Raw genomic sequence first — 15,226 nt, forward strand, 5'->3', positions numbered from 1 at the left:
GACAAACGACTGCTTGAGTGGACGGTCAGTCGTGTGTCGTGTGCGCATGTGCACTGTAGGTCTAATTTGATGTGTAGTACGTACAAGCGACTCATTGAAGAAATGGTATGGTCATTGAGTACGACGTTATCTATCCATCGCTGTACGTGACGTGCGGAGCTCTTACTTTAAATAGAGGACAGCGTCCGGAAGCAATCGTCTAAATCTTACCGGATGAGTCATTTGCTCAAGGTAAGTATCCGGGAATGTTACGTAAAAATTGGAGTAATCTCTAGGAAACGCAGGCAGGAACGGTTCCGTGTTGTGCATGCGCTGCGCTATGGTGGTTTATTATATAATAGTGGCTACAGTTACATTCCGTAAGTACAGCCTCTAACGAGTGTTGCCATTTGACGTATAGGGGGACCAACTGTTGATATTAATATATTTTAAAATAATTCATATTAGATATATAGATTTCTTTAACGCCTAAATTCGTATTCGAGAGTTGCTGTAGAATACAAAATAGGCAAATACACGTATGCTACTATGCTGCTGCTACACACTGGCTAAATGATGATAGTCAGTGCCTCAAACAATGGGACACTGTACATGTTGGTATCAGAGGCAATTGACAGGCTGTGTCCACATATAAAACGGTATGAAAGTTGAAACCACAGCCTGCCATTACAAAGCGTGGAGCAAGACTGTTACAGTAAAGCAGCAGTGGTGGCTCATTCCTAGTCGCAAGTGTGCAAAGTCTTTCACAGACTCGAAACATGAAAATGTTATCGACTGTCCAAGTCTTTGCACCAACCAACTCTTGGACAGTAACGAATTATCTTGTGCTGCAAACAGGATCCATTAGGTGCATGATATGTCTCAACAAAACAATCAAGCTCTGAAACTTTGTTGTCAAACTGATAAATGTACTTACCGTTCTTGTTTGTCTGGGGATACAAATTTAGCCATGATTCGCCCCATCACCATGGAAATGGCAACCCCGTCAATGTCTTCACTGATATACATACTTCTCAGTGTGGTCAAAGTCATTGAGGGGGGTACAGGTGGCTGTTATTTGATGCGGTCTCTAGCGATAAAGTGAGCACATGAATCTGCTAGATCACAATCTATTCTTTTCCACTGTTTTACTGTAATAATAACAATCAAAGGAGATCTCAATCATACAATGTCCTCAAACACAATGAGTATGACTGGTTCAATATGACAAGACTATAAGTATGCATTCTCTCTACTTGTACCTACAGAAAATTGGCAACCTCAGTAATTTGCCATTTATCTTCTTTCCTACATAGAAGCACCTAAACTGGTGTGCCATCGTGTTTGTCATTGTTACAATGCACTTTGGGCAAGGTATCAAAGTGAACTTCTGAAGTATCGTGTAAATACCTGGCAACGTTGTGTGGACTCACAGACGTGTCATCACAAGCAATCGGAACAACCTATGAAACCAAAAATTACTGACCATAAATCCAATCCTTTTCTATTGATATTAACTCGTAACCTGCGGCAATGGACCAATCCATGAAAGGACTACAGGCAAGAGAACGAGACCATTGAATGTGGCGGCAATGAGTAATGCAATGAAGATGACGAGAAAGTACTTGATAATAAATTCGAATTCCGAGAAGGCGAGCATGATGAATCCTACAAATGTGCTGACTGCTCCATTAAATATGGGCACAAAGCGATGGTGTAGGGCGTACTGAACACGCTCTTCTCTTGTTCCAATAATTTTGACAAACATGAGACAGAGTGGAGCGGTGAACTCGACAGTTGCACCGACAGACACGATGACCGTCACACAGGGGATCGCACTGAACTGGATGTTAGCGAGTCCGAGAAACCCGTACACTTCGATAGCCGTCACTGCCAGCATGGCGACCATAATGATTCCCGACCAGACGCTGAGAAGCAAGACGGACGTGGTGATCAGACACGCAAGCAAGATCATTCCAACAGCAAGATAGAGGTGGTTCTGCAGACCGATGTATTGCTCATAAAATATGAACGGGATGCCACGCGGATACGCCGACACTCCACGGCTACGAGCCTCATCGACAATCTGCCTTACCTGCTTGATCAATTCGATGTGACTAGCCGACGTATTCACACCGTTCGAATACAGTGGCATTTGAGCATAGACCATAGGCTGAGCAGGTGTAATATTCAATTGTTCCGCTACCGGCCACTTGGGCACAAGAGGACGGAAGCTCGGCTGTGTTGCCTCTGCATGCAAAACATCAATGCTTGTCCACGCAGACAGATACACGTAGAATCGGTCTTCGGGTATGAGAGGTCTGCCGGTTGAATTGTCATACAGTTTACGTTGTTTGTCTTCGAGTAGATCAAAGTCATACATTCCGTTTCCTACTTGGGGTAAGAAGTAATTGTCAACAAGAAGTGAAGAATAGGAATACTGGTTGGTGGCAATGTCATGATCGTACTCTTTTTGAAGTTGAACATAGAAATCAATCATCTTTTCGAGCCAGAAGGTCTCCGAGACGGTGTGAATTTTCTTCGAATTTACCTTACGATCGGTGGTCACGATCCATGGAACGCTAGCAAATCGACTGTGGAGTTCCAACATTTCTTTCTGAACGTGTAACGAACTATAGTTGTTCTTGTCATCCTGAACTATGTACAAATCGAAGAACGAGAAATACTTGAGTTGTAACGATATGTAATCGTGCTCTTTTGTTCCGGAAGGGACGACCTCTGTAAGGTCCAATCCGTTCTCCACGAGGGTCGCACCATACATGCAAGTGCCAAAGAGGATACAAGCAATGAGTATTACTACGAATTTCACCGGTCGACGCAAGAGGAAAGGAGCATATACATCACGTACGAACCAATCTCCCCAGCTCTGGCCATCACTTCTGCCTTTCTTGGACACTTTGCTTTTGTCACGAGACACAGTGACAGTGGTACCACTGGAAACACCATTGGTACCACTGTAAACACCATTGGCAACCGGTTCCTTAGGTATACCATCCAACTGCAGATCAGACTTTGTCTGCGGCTTCTCCGAAAATTCCTGTACCTCGTGGTGGCACAAGCACATCAACATGTTCACACCGCAACAGCAGACATCGATGAGACCGGATCGTATTCTTCTTCCATCGATACAGAGATACGCGGGGAAGGCCAACAACACGATGAAGTAGTTCATTGCCACACATATACCAACCTGACCAATAACCGACATTGCACATACACACGTTTATCACATCACAAAATACAAGCGACCTGCAGAGCGAAATCTCTCATGGCAGGAATTGGGATAATGGCAGCGAGAAAGAATCCGGCACTGTTTGTGACCGAAGTCAACGTAACGCTGAGTCCGACTCGTTCGAGGCATTCTCTTGCCATCTTGTGCATTGGCGTATGCCTGTTGCCAGGTCTGTCAAAGATGGTAAAGAACGTGTGGGCCATTACAAACATGTCATCTACGCCCAACCCAAGAACCAAAAATGGCAACACCTGTATAAACAGCAGTTAACTCTCTTAGCTTATTACTCACACCAATCACTACCTGAGTGGTCGATGCATTGAATGGGAGACCACACAAAGAGGCCAATCCAAGTCCCGCCACACAAGAAAGTACAACCAAAAGGACACCGACCTGTACAACAACCAACAAATACAAGAGAACCATCCAGCTCTTTTGGTTATGTCACTCACGATGCCGACATTGAATCTCGATTTTCTGACGAGAGATTTTATGTTGAAGAATGCCAATCCTGCATATAAAATCATGAAAAAGTAACCGAGTACGACGAGAACGAGAGACAGTGTGTTCCAAGAGTATTTTTCGATAATTTGCCTTGCCGAGTCTGTCGTCCATGCGTGAGCATCAGTGTATATCCGAACGTCCTCTCTGTCATACACCACCTAAAAATCCCACACCCCGATGCATCCGATCGATGTGACATTTCACAGACCCAAACCTCCTTACTTTCACAAATTCTTTTCTCCATTTTTTCAATAAGGTGGATGCATCCTCGAGCGACAGGTTGCCCATCTTGCCGAGCGTGCTGTTTGGATATTTCAATTGATACTCGGTCAGCATCTCCACAATTTTCTGTTGACTGTGAAGAGTAAAGATCGCCTGTAGGGCATGCGAACCCTTACCCTCCTTCCAGTCATCTCCTATAAACAACTACAATATACACAAGTGACCGACAATCTGCACAGAAAGGAAAAAACCTGATACAATAAGAGGAGAAGGCCATTTCGCCGCCGCGCTAGCAAATCCAGTGCACGTCTTAGTCAATGCTTCAATAATCCCCTCTGGATCAATATTTTCAGTCTCGTTGTCCTATCAATTCCAAAATAATCAAACAAGAAAAAAACCAACAAAAATATTATCGACCTTATTGGGTGCAGTTTGAGGACATCTGGGATCACTGGGATGAAGGCAATGCTTCCTAACATATCCATCAAAACCAGCATCTCTGAGAGACTACCAACATACAACAGTTAGTACAATACCAACACCTACAGACAAAGTTTGATGACATCATACTCTCAAGACGAGCTCATCCGCATTCGTCTCTTTCATTGCATCGAGCAGCTCGTGAGGATCCATACTCGACCAACTGACGTACTGATCGAGGTCGGTACCGTCGACTTTGAGGTGATAGAGCTTGCGGTCGTGCACCAGACTGCCGTCCCAGAAGCAATCGAGCACACTGAGAACCGTGCAGGGATTCATCTCGGTGAATATCCCATCGAGATAGCCGTAAACTTGTGTCGATGGTGGCTTGATATTGTAACACAGATCAGTAAATCCCCACCTGCAAATGGGCAAACGCTGACCAGGTTGGGTTTAGGCCTTAGCATATTAGGCGGGCATTAAATTGAGAATAATTGGTACTAACAAGTATCCAGCGTAAAACCAGTATAATTCGTATACTCACGTGACTGCTAGCCTGCTAAAGCAATATGGCGGAAAACTGGAGATTGCAAAAGGCAAAAATCAGTTACCTTTTTTTGCTGGAATGTCTAGCCAGTTTGGCTTACTTGTACAGGTTTACTTTTTTAACTTTTAACAAGCCAAGTTAGGTCAACTTGTGAGCATAATTGGGTGAGCAGTGTGGCATAGCATACTGGAAGATAAAATGAGCATAATATGAGCAAGCTTAGGCTGTGTCTCCACTTGCTGCTCTTTAATTAAACATGTTTAACGTTAAACACGTTTAGACTCTAAACATGTTTAGTTGACAGCATCTCCACTTGTCCATTTATATTCCGAGCTATTAAAAGAATTATCTGGGACTTTGTTGTACCTCGTAAATTCAATTTTTTTGTGCACCAGACAGTCGGAAATCATCTTCTGGTCGACTGAAGAACAATCAGAGACACACAAGTCTCTGTCTTTGCCGAAATTGCTCTCTCCTGACACTCAGCATCAGTCTACACACTCTCTGACATTGCGTAATTCTGTCTTCTTGCAATAGTCTCCAAAGAAAGAAAAAGAACAGTGCGAAAGAACTAACAACCATTGTCGTGGAATGCACGTTACTATCACATGACCGTTAAACCTAAACCACTTTCGTTTTTCGTTAATTATTAAACTACCTATGAAACATGTTTAGCAAAAGCTGTTTAGGTTTACAGTTAAACAGGTTTAACGCTAGTGGGGATGAATTAAACATATTTAGACTTAATTAAACAGGTTGTAAACTTGTTTAAGCCCTAGTGGAGACAGGGGTACACTGGAGTCTGGTATTGCACTTGTGGTCTTATTTAGCTAATGGCGAAAAAAAACCAATCTGTCTACCATTCTTGTCTGACGCACTTTCTGCTTCCTTCTGGGTGATGGAACCGACTGTATACTCAACAACGCATGCATACTGTACGCGCGCGCGCGCGCGCACACACACACACACACACACACACACACACACACACACACACACACACACACACACACACACACACAGGCCATGCCTACATACTACCTACACAACACACATTGTAACACAAATCGGTAAATCCCCACCTGCAAATGGACGAATGCGCGTGTGGTTTTGCAAAATGGCGAAAAAATAAACAATGTCTCCACCAATGTTGTCTGACGCACTCGTCCCTCGTTCTCGGTGATGGAACCGACTGTATGCTCAACACACGCACACACACGCACACACAGAGACGCCCACATAATTACATAGGCCTAGATACCCACATACACAACACACATGGCCTACATACACAAACATAGCCTACATGCACACATACCCACACCCAAGCCTACAGACCCATCTACATCTACTTGCTTACCTGCTGTCCCACATCTCGACGGTGACATTGCGTGCAAGATACTTGACGAGATCCAGATGCTCATCTAGGGCTTCAACACTGATCGCACTCCGTCCGTCCCTACCAACCTGGATGACGAGTTCGTTGCTGAAGACTGACCCTTCACCCAACACTCGGTCGGAATAGTCGATTTCGTCCTCGAGTCGCCCGCCCGTTTCAGTCCACAGCTTGTACTCGTTCGTTTCGAAACGTGCCCGGGACAGACCAAATGCGAGCACGCTGCAGATCACGACCACAGATGCGATCACCGGGAATGGTAGACGTCCGATTAGCGCGCCAAGCGCTCCGAACCCGCGCTCGATTGCCGATCGGAAGTGTAGTCGCCATTTGTCTCCCGTTGCTGCACCGTTTGCGATCTGTTCGAGTGCGTATTGCGCGTTCGCGTAGCGTAGGTGAGATGGTACCTTGTCGTCGAATTCCATCAGCGCGACGGTTGACGTATACAAATGGCCTGTCCTGCACGTGGACACACCTTACATAGATGGGATGCCAACGTCACGTGAGGGGCGTGGTCATTTTTATATCGCCTACAAATCGACGTGTTGACACATTATGAGGCTAATCTCGTTGTTATGTACTCTAGTAGTGTGTAGCTGACATAGTTTCGTATCGTCGGATATTAAATTTTTTTTAGAATTTGTCACACCGTGTGCATGTCGAGTCGCGCCATTCGGGGACATAATGCTAACAACTTCCGTCTACAGTCGTCGGCCGATTGTTCGCCGACCAAACAACCGGTTCTGTCATTGGTGACGTCGGGCGCTTTCCTGTTGACAGCCGCAATGTGTGCGTCGATTGGAGAGCGTGCGAGCGACAAACCGCCGCAAAATGGATTTCTTCCGACCGTTGCCTCTTCCAGATTGACACACGTCGTTAGTAGAGTGCAGACGTTCGCGAACGACGCCAACTGTCGTGGAAAGAGAAGAGGTTTAGAGGTAGGGTGTGATTGGCGCGTGCAGGGACGGTTACCAGGTTGGCAAAGAGGCCAAGGAAACGAAGAGAGCGACAACAGCCGAGCTGGTCAACGTGTATTGTTGATATCATGTTTCCAGACACGGATAACCTGTCATACACAAATTCGTGAGAATACTACACTTGCAGTTAACTGATTGTTTAATTTAATTGGCGTACACATATCTGTTTACTTTATGGTGGTAAATATGACAACACATTTCTATGGTTGCAGGCTGTGTGCAATGGTGTCAATACAGTGATACTATAATACAGTGATACTATGTATGCTATTTTGGGCCTAAATAAACTTTTGTTATCCATTTCTGAAAAGTTGAATCTGTTACTATATAATAATCTAGAAATATTAACAATATCCATTTTCAGTTTCTTAATTAGATTAATTAAGTACAATGGCAGTCTGATGGAAATGATTTTCCATGGTTTGTTTATGTGCAAGGTGTCAAGGTTGTTCTTTAGAGGCAAAGGCTAATGCTGACTCCTCACTGCTCATCTTTGATCTCACGTTAATTAATTAGTATTCATGGTTGTGATAGGTTCATGATAGATGCAGTGTTTGTACAGTTGATTCATATGAGTGATAGTGATCTATGACAAAATGTTGTAGCTCTTACTTGTGATTCTAATAAAAGTCCAGATACAGAAATTTATGACAGGTTGTGCCCAAATTGCACTTGAAAGATACTTTACACATTTGATAGACAATTAGACTGTAGCAAAGGTTTCCCTTCCATACAAAATTAATGTAACAGTATGCATGCACTTGGCCACCTACTCAGTAAACTATTCCATGACACAAAAAGGAAAGGATGGGCTGACACTTTGCTAGTCTATTACATGGATGCTTTTAGAAACAGCCCTTTTTCTCTAGAAGGTTTTCTAGTCATACATTGCACTGTACTGTACCTCCCCAAGGTATTACTACAACTAGAACTGGATGCTGGCACACAACTATGACCCTATACAAGGAAAAATACGGTTGGCATTGGCGATAAGGAAGCTCACCCCAAATCCATACATACGTTTTGAATTAATGATAATCAGTAAGCTATGGCAGACCTTTGAATTTAATTAATAATAAACATGAATTATATAGGTATCAGAATCACAGACAAAATCATCAGATCAACACTATTGTATTCTACTCGTGACCACCCTTGTTGTATATATACAGAGATCAAGATCTGTTTAGGTTAGTACATATCTCAATGAGGTTTACATATGGGTCAGTGATCTTGGTGTCACAGCTGATCTCTGTACTGTGCTGCCACCATCACTACATGCAATTATTATGCAGCAGATGCTAAAGGCTCAAGACCAAGTAGACACTTATTTATTAATTTAAATTATTTAATAAATTATATACTTATTATTTAATTTATAAGAAAGTACAAATCTCTCTGACATACCAGGCTTAATTAACTATTTCATAGATAAATATTTATTGTACAGTATCAGTACATTATTGTTACCATTCTATGCTCGTGTTGTTGGACAGACCTCCCAGTTCTGTGATTCTGTTTGCACGTAGATTAAGCACTCTTAGCTTTGTCAGCCTTTCCATGTTGTCTATGCTCGAGATCTTGTTGTTATTGAGATGCAATACTTCCAGTTGTCCCGACACTTCGCCAAAATCCGGCAATCGACTCAATTCGTTGCAGTTCAAATATAAGTGAGTCAGCAAACGATGACCGACGAGACAAGTCGCCGATAGACTGGCAATGAAGTTGCAACTTACATCGACTTCCTACGAAATCATTACAAAACGCTCACGCGTGGCATCAGTAAAGACGCATGCAAATAACCTTCACGCTCTCCTCGAGTTCAGGAATAGTCCGTAGGTTCTTCCTAGTCAACCTCACAACTGACATGACATCCTGCCTACTGTACAAGTCTTGATTTTAACGCGCGCGCGGTAGGTCATGTGACTTTCACGTGGTTTGTACGCCATTTGCTTGTAGAATGGGAAAATTAAACGTCACGTTGCTGAGGTATATGTCAAAGGATGACTTCAGAGTTCTTACGGCGGTTAGTTCTTGCAGAGTGTTTGTTGTCTACGCCGAGTTGACGACTCTGTTTGTTGTTTTGTAGGTAGAAATGGGAATGAAGAACCACGAAGTTGTGCCAGCTTCTCTTGTTTCTTCTATTTCTAGTTTGAGAGCTGGCGGGTGTGTGAAGATACTAAGAGAATTGGTCCGACACAAACTTGTTTCGTACGAACACAGCAAACACTGTAAGGTGCACGTGTCAACTTCTACTGGACACTGTACACTACATCAAACCTACAAAAACTTAGTCATAAAATGCAGGCATACATAGATAGTGCTTCAAGAAAGAGTCAGAGTGTAATTCTAAGTTCTGAGTTATGTCACTTTGAACTTTTAGGCTATAGTGAACACATGTACTAGGTTAATTAGTAAAGTGATTGATTTCTGTTGAAAGGGTTGGCAGTGAAATTGTGGTGAATGTTGTGCAGATATAATGAGCGTTGTGTAGAACATTACTTCTAGTTTAACTTCCGGTGCAGATTTTACATTGTGTTTACTACTATCAATACAATTGTGTTTTTAGTGCTCTGTGTGCTTAATTACTAGTAATTGATTCTTAGGGCTTGGGGCCTGTTGATTCTATGACTTTGTCAGTTAGTGCATTGATGTCATGTGTCCTTATTTTTCTAATTGTAAATTAGTTTAGTGCAGGTAGGGAGTAGTCTTGCGTAGCCAGACCCTCCTGCTTATATCCGCCTGCGGGATAGGCTATGCGAGACTAGGTAGGAGCATCTAATGCGTAGTCTGTTGCCGAAATGATTACATTGTGTGAGGATCACACGTCACAGTAACTATGGGTATTCTATCATGTAGTTACACTTTGCTATATGGACAAATGACAGCTAGACGCAGGCTATTCTTGTAAAGCTAGGTATGTATTAATGTCTATGCAGTGTCTACACATGATTAAAACTGGTGTCACATCTATATATGGAATTTACACTTCTTCACCTCTTTCTGTATTGCTGCCGTCTAAATGGACATGCTACCCCTTTGATTTTACACACACACACACACACACACACACACACACACACACACACACACACACACACACACACAACTTATAGTCTAAAGTATAATTTAGTGACTACTGATTATCGTGGTGCTCAGTGGCAACTAATAGTCATAGTGATTTGACAGACACTGGAATGATGTCAGAAGTGACGTTGCGACTGATTGCTGTTTCTTGTTAGGTGAAGGGTATCGTTTGACCTTCCTCGGTTACGATTACTTGGCCCTAAAAGTGTTTGCGAATCGGAACGCAGTACAGTCGGTGGGAAATCAGATTGGTGTCGGGAAGGAGTCGGATGTGTACATCGTTGCGAACGATTCAGGACAACAACTTTGCCTCAAACTCCACAGGTCGTGCCTACTTCTAGTCTTTATTGGAACGGTGTTGTGATGTTTGAGCACAGGCTGGGGAGAACTTCGTTTCGGAAACTGAAGGAAAAACGTGACTATTTGAGGCATCGTCATTCCACTTCGTGGATATATCTGTCGAGATTAGCTGCCACGAAAGAGTTTGCGTACATGAAAGTGAGAGGATAAATCGATGTGGGATTATGTGCGTCGTGCGTTGATCATTGCGTTGATGTTTAGGCTTTGCACGATCACGGATTTCCGGTTCCTACACCAATAGACTGCAACCGAAACTGTGTTGTCATGGAACTCTTGAATGGCTATCCATTGTGAGTAAATCACGATTATTTATGAATGACTCGCTCTACTAGGTAGTTGGCAATTTGTAATGGATTGGGTGGATTCTTTGCATGCGGCTATAATTCAGTCAATAACTCGGTGACATGGTGCAGCTATGTGGTCAAGTTTTTATAAGACTCTGTTTCTGGAAATTTTGATTAGTAGCCACTTGGCTAAACGAGTTTGTTCGTTGTTTGTAGCCAAGCACTTTATTTCAGAGCCAAGAAAAATTGTCCAAATGTCAAACAGAGCTAACAATCTACAAGACAACTACTAGAATTGATTCAAGTTTAATTAACCTGGTTGGACAGACAGGCGGCATTTATCAATTGTCACAACTAATCTGGAATGTGACTTTGGAAACACGAAGTTCATACACGAGATTTCAAGCGTTCAAATCTCTATCATCAAAGTTCGGCATTAGTCATTGAAGTCATTGTCGTGTTGTCTTCCTCATGGTATCTACCATTGATCTGCTTTCGTTTTACTTTGGCAGTTGTTTTTAAAACCATGACTGTCATCTTGACTGCGATGAAAGCCGTATGCAAAATGTGACTGCTGTGTGCAGGACATCAACAGAGAATACGCAATTCTAGTTCTTGGAGCTCCAATGCGTTGTGCTAATTGCCATTCGTAGTTCACTATAGCGACTGTGCTTGCAAGATCTGATCCAGAGGCAGGTGTACATGATACAATGTAGCAGCTAGCCAAATTGGCGAGGAGGCATTACCATTTTGTTGCCAGCGACTTCTATTTGAAGCATTGGCTCTTTGGCGATCATCCAGCGGAAACACTGGCTTAGGCCAGACCTATTCTTGATGCTCTGATTTGCTTGTCCAGTTTTGAGCTTGACCAATATACAATAAATCGATGTGTTCATGTGCCATGATATTATTCTTGTTGTAAGATGAATTGCTAGTATACATCCTACTCCTATATATCAGTGACTCCACAAGTGTTAATTAACAGTGCATGTGGTCCAGTGACTGTTTCCGTGTTCCACTTGGTATCAATGTCTTTTAGTGTTCATTTTGAAATGTAAAAAGGAATTATCATGTGACATTTTAAGCATGTGCAGTTTTCATTTCACTGCATACAAATGTGAGATAACAATTTCTATCGGTCAGTTCGGGTTTTATGTCCAAATATCTGAGCATAAAAAACGTAGTTGTTCTGGCTGTATGGCTATTCACTTTACTTGTTCTGTAGTCTTCTTCTTGGCCTTAGTGCTATGTCTGCTTGTATGTATATATATTAAAACTATATGTACATATATATGTATGTATACATTAAAAATTTAAAAATCACGTGACGGGTTTGTGACGTCATTGGTCCATTGTAATGTATTAAGCACCGCCCACATTTAATGTTAGACTACGGCCATGGTGTCTAAGTTGATTTCTAGATGTATAAGTTGCCCTCATACAACGTGCCTGTCATTTTTTTCATTGTGAAAGTATATACGAGGGTTTGTAGTCTCTAGATCAATGGGTAAACACTGCGAGTTGGTGATTGTTTCACGTTAGGCATGCTTTCATCAAATTCAAATACGCTGCATCCAAATTCAGTTGTTTGTGGAGTTGACTGTAGAGATTCTCTCAGCAAGCTTTGTATGGTGAATGTGTCAGATACTTATTTCAGATGTCCACTTTGTTTTAGTAGTAAAGTATACTATATACTATGTATACCTGAAAAGTTTGTAGAAAAAGCAGACCGTCTAATCAGGTATTAATATTAATTTTAACCATCTTTGTGCAGCTCCAAATGTAAGCCATCCAAAACATTTTAAACATGTGCTTGACATACTGGACTGTTTTTATTGTGAGTGAACCGTGCAGTTTGGCCTGACAAAGGCAGAACATGATTTAGTACTCAGTACGTTGTACCATAACACGAAAGTTTATTATGTAGACATCAGGTCCATGAGGTAGTAGACCCGCCTGCTCTCTACCACGAGTTGATGGAACTCATTGTGCATATGGCAAGCTATGGACTGATTCACGGCGACTTCAATGAATTCAATTTGATGTTGGATGACAAGGATCGTGTGAAAGTCATAGACCTTCCTCAGATGGTATCAACATCACACTTGAATGCATCCTGGTACTTGTTTATATGAACTAGATTGTTATGTAATTATTTATTGGTTACGTTGGTGATGAAATTTCTTGGTTGGTTCAGGTACTTCGATCGAGATGTGCAATGTATTAGAGACTTCTTTAGGAAGCGATTTGGTTATGAAAGTGAAACGTGTCCACCGATCTTGAGTGACGTGGAGTGAGCTTCACTTTGATCTTAGACTCACTCTGAAGTCACTGTTTCTTCTGGTTAGGCGAAAAGGGACCTTGGATGTGGAGGTGCAGGCCAGTGGATTTACAAAAGACCTTGAGATCAGTTTTGATGAGGTGAGAACAATATAAGGTGTTTGTACAGAGTGTTGCTGATGTGGTGAAGTCATTCCTTTTTGGCAAGCTGTTAATGAATCTAAGGAGGATCACTCGTAGTTGAAGGCACGAAAAAACATTGGAATTAAAACTCCTTGTTGGCTAGCAAACTTTCATTAACTTTTTAAATTAGAATACAATGGATTGTCAGGGATGTGATGATAACACGTACTCTTATTTGTAGGCTCGTGAGAAATTGGGCCTGCTGCAGGTGAGTGGTGGAGGTGAACAAGATGAGAGTGAAGATGTGGTTTCGGATGAGGCAGCTGATGAATGTGACGAAGAACTTGATAATACAGAGTGTCCCATTTCTAGTGCAGAAGTCGTCAGAGATGAATCAGACGAACAGTTAGACAAGGAACTAACCGATCCTGATGGCTTTGTACCACCAACGACAGCCATACATGAACAAAATGATCTAGGAACGAGTGATGTCAATGACTGTGACGACAATGACGATGTCGATAATACTGATAATGACCAGGAGGTTGACGCCGAGCACCAAGATCTATTGCAAGAGCAATTGAAAATTTCTACTAACAGAGACTTCCTTCCTCATAGAGACAGAGACACATCATCGACCCAAAGTCAAGAGCTACAAGTCAGAACTCAAGCAGTCAGTCCGAGACAAATGGATGCCACCTCCATACGTCAGAGAGTCAAACAGAGTGCCAAAAAGCTGAGGGCATCACAAGCGGTCAAACCGACTCGAACGAAACGCGAAGCAAAACAGAAGACCGAGAAGAAGAGAATACAGAGAGATGCAGTCAGAGAGTTGTGGGACTGGTAAGGTGAGTAAGACTGTCACGACCGACTTGCTATACAAAAACATTTCGATAGTGGTATGTCATAACGTACAATGTATATTAGAATAGATGGTCTATTTGTATGTGTACTGTTTAAGTTAAGGAATTGTCGTGGTAAAGTGTCTCGAACTCTTGATCCTCTCTTGTCGTGGACACACCGTATGCATCTTGTGTGCCAGTCGACTATCACATTCCCACACACTGCAATATCCGGGTAGACTCGGCGTCGATACTAAACATGTTATTGACTTCTTAGTAATCTAAAACTGGTTCGTTGCTATAAAAATCAACTAACTTGTTTGTGATGGACGTTTGTGCTCTAATTCTTTACCCTTCCTACGTTCTCTTTCCTTCCTCTCTTTCCAATTGTTAAATGCCAATCGAGCTTGCTCTAGTTTTCTACCCTTCGCAGCATTCTCTAATTCTCTCTGAGCTTGCAGCTGATGTCTCTCCTGTAGCTGCTCCTCTCGCTTCCTTTCTTGCAACGATTTCCATGTTTCATAGGCAATCAGACCAGAAATTCTCTTTCGTTCCAATCGCCTCTCCTCCTCTTCCACAAGTTTTCTCCTCGCTATTTGAGCTGCCTTAATGTTATAAACATAAACATATATAGAATACAGTCATAAGTCACGTGAGATGCATGGTTTACTAGACAGAGGCGAATCATTAAAAGTATGGCCCCAAAACAGGCAACTGTGTTGCATGTGCAATGACCCTGGTGACAGTTGGTGTGCCTCGAAACCTCAAGTTTGCTTCTTACTTACTCTGTATTCGTCGTCCTTTCTCGCTTTCCACAGCAAAAATTCCCTCTCGACTTCGATTCGCGCCTGCATCTTCGCGTCTCGATTTAATACCGCTTTCCTATCCAATCACCTAACTCAGTTTACTAGCAACGCCCAGTCTGCGGTGAACACGCATGCGTGAGCATCGC

The 15,226-nt window shown here is 42.5% G+C and overlaps 4 protein-coding genes and 1 long non-coding RNA gene across 5 annotated transcripts; 2 read left to right on the forward strand and 3 right to left on the reverse strand.

The window, feature by feature from the left end:
• Positions 1-64: 64 nt before the first annotated feature.
• On the forward strand, positions 65-7,933 carry LOC134192022 (uncharacterized). Its single transcript, XR_009971877.1, has 3 exons — positions 65-105; positions 176-231; positions 7,736-7,933. It is a non-coding gene; the product is annotated as an uncharacterized LOC134192022 (long non-coding RNA).
• Positions 1,096-6,846, reverse strand: LOC134192018 (protein patched homolog 1-like). Its single transcript, XM_062660687.1, has 10 exons — positions 6,286-6,846; positions 4,529-4,799; positions 4,376-4,465; positions 4,210-4,321; positions 3,959-4,152; positions 3,685-3,894; positions 3,536-3,625; positions 3,250-3,483; positions 1,505-3,190; positions 1,096-1,442 (listed from the first exon to the last, which is right to left on the reverse strand). The coding sequence occupies exons 1-10, from the start codon at positions 6,744-6,746 to the stop codon at positions 1,302-1,304; spliced, it is 3,489 nt and encodes a 1,162-aa protein (XP_062516671.1). The 5' UTR covers positions 6,747-6,846; the 3' UTR covers positions 1,096-1,301.
• Positions 6,846-9,172, reverse strand: LOC134192020 (centrosomal protein of 97 kDa-like). Its single transcript, XM_062660689.1, has 4 exons — positions 9,102-9,172; positions 8,769-9,043; positions 7,294-7,387; positions 6,846-7,231 (listed from the first exon to the last, which is right to left on the reverse strand). Exons 1-4 carry the CDS (start codon positions 9,165-9,167, stop codon positions 6,965-6,967), a joined length of 702 nt encoding a protein of 233 aa, XP_062516673.1. The 5' UTR covers positions 9,168-9,172; the 3' UTR covers positions 6,846-6,964.
• On the forward strand, positions 9,156-14,424 carry LOC134192019 (uncharacterized). Its single transcript, XM_062660688.1, has 9 exons — positions 9,156-9,324; positions 9,388-9,529; positions 10,541-10,709; positions 10,763-10,883; positions 10,947-11,035; positions 12,957-13,148; positions 13,227-13,322; positions 13,378-13,450; positions 13,674-14,424. The coding sequence occupies exons 1-9, from the start codon at positions 9,259-9,261 to the stop codon at positions 14,277-14,279; spliced, it is 1,554 nt and encodes a 517-aa protein (XP_062516672.1). The 5' UTR covers positions 9,156-9,258; the 3' UTR covers positions 14,280-14,424.
• On the reverse strand, positions 14,387-15,225 carry LOC134192021 (uncharacterized). The gene is made up of 3 exons (XM_062660690.1): positions 15,060-15,225; positions 14,591-14,879; positions 14,387-14,527 (listed from the first exon to the last, which is right to left on the reverse strand). Exons 1-3 carry the CDS (start codon positions 15,126-15,128, stop codon positions 14,394-14,396), a joined length of 492 nt encoding a protein of 163 aa, XP_062516674.1. The 5' UTR covers positions 15,129-15,225; the 3' UTR covers positions 14,387-14,393.
• Position 15,226: the final 1 nt, after the last annotated feature.

Source organism: Corticium candelabrum, chromosome 16 (assembly GCF_963422355.1).
Source record: "Corticium candelabrum chromosome 16, ooCorCand1.1, whole genome shotgun sequence".
In the NCBI taxonomy this organism is placed as follows: domain Eukaryota; kingdom Metazoa; phylum Porifera; class Homoscleromorpha; order Homosclerophorida; family Plakinidae; genus Corticium; species Corticium candelabrum.

Excerpts from the sequence above, each read along its gene's own strand:
- LOC134192020 (XM_062660689.1), bottom strand. The coding sequence starts at position 9,167 with ATGTCAGTTGTGAGGTTGACTAGGAAGAACCTACGGACTATTCCTGAA. Across the intron at positions 9,044-9,101 it reads AACTCGAGGAGAGCGTGAAG|GAAGTCGATGTAAGTTGCAA; the intron begins GTTATTTGCATG and ends ATGATTTCGTAG. Across the intron at positions 7,388-8,768 it reads AACAACACGAGCATAGAATG|GTTATCCGTGTCTGGAAACA; the intron begins GTAACAATAATG and ends TGTGTATGACAG.
- LOC134192018 (XM_062660687.1), bottom strand. The coding sequence starts at position 6,746 with ATGGAATTCGACGACAAGGTACCATCTCACCTACGCTACGCGAACGCG. Across the intron at positions 3,895-3,958 it reads GGAGAAAAGAATTTGTGAAA|GTGGTGTATGACAGAGAGGA; the intron begins GTAAGGAGGTTT and ends TGGGATTTTTAG. Across the intron at positions 1,443-1,504 it reads GGATTGGTCCATTGCCGCAG|GTTGTTCCGATTGCTTGTGA; the intron begins GTTACGAGTTAA and ends TTGGTTTCATAG.
- LOC134192021 (XM_062660690.1), bottom strand. The coding sequence starts at position 15,128 with ATGCAGGCGCGAATCGAAGTCGAGAGGGAATTTTTGCTGTGGAAAGCG. Across the intron at positions 14,880-15,059 it reads GAAAGGACGACGAATACAGA|GCAGCTCAAATAGCGAGGAG; the intron begins GTAAGTAAGAAG and ends TATAACATTAAG. Across the intron at positions 14,528-14,590 it reads CAAACGTCCATCACAAACAA|TATCGACGCCGAGTCTACCC; the intron begins GTTAGTTGATTT and ends TAACATGTTTAG.
- LOC134192019 (XM_062660688.1), top strand. The coding sequence starts at position 9,259 with ATGGGAAAATTAAACGTCACGTTGCTGAGGTATATGTCAAAGGATGAC. Across the intron at positions 11,036-12,956 it reads CTCTTGAATGGCTATCCATT|ACATCAGGTCCATGAGGTAG; the intron begins GTGAGTAAATCA and ends TTTATTATGTAG. Across the intron at positions 13,323-13,377 it reads CCGATCTTGAGTGACGTGGA|GCGAAAAGGGACCTTGGATG; the intron begins GTGAGCTTCACT and ends TCTTCTGGTTAG.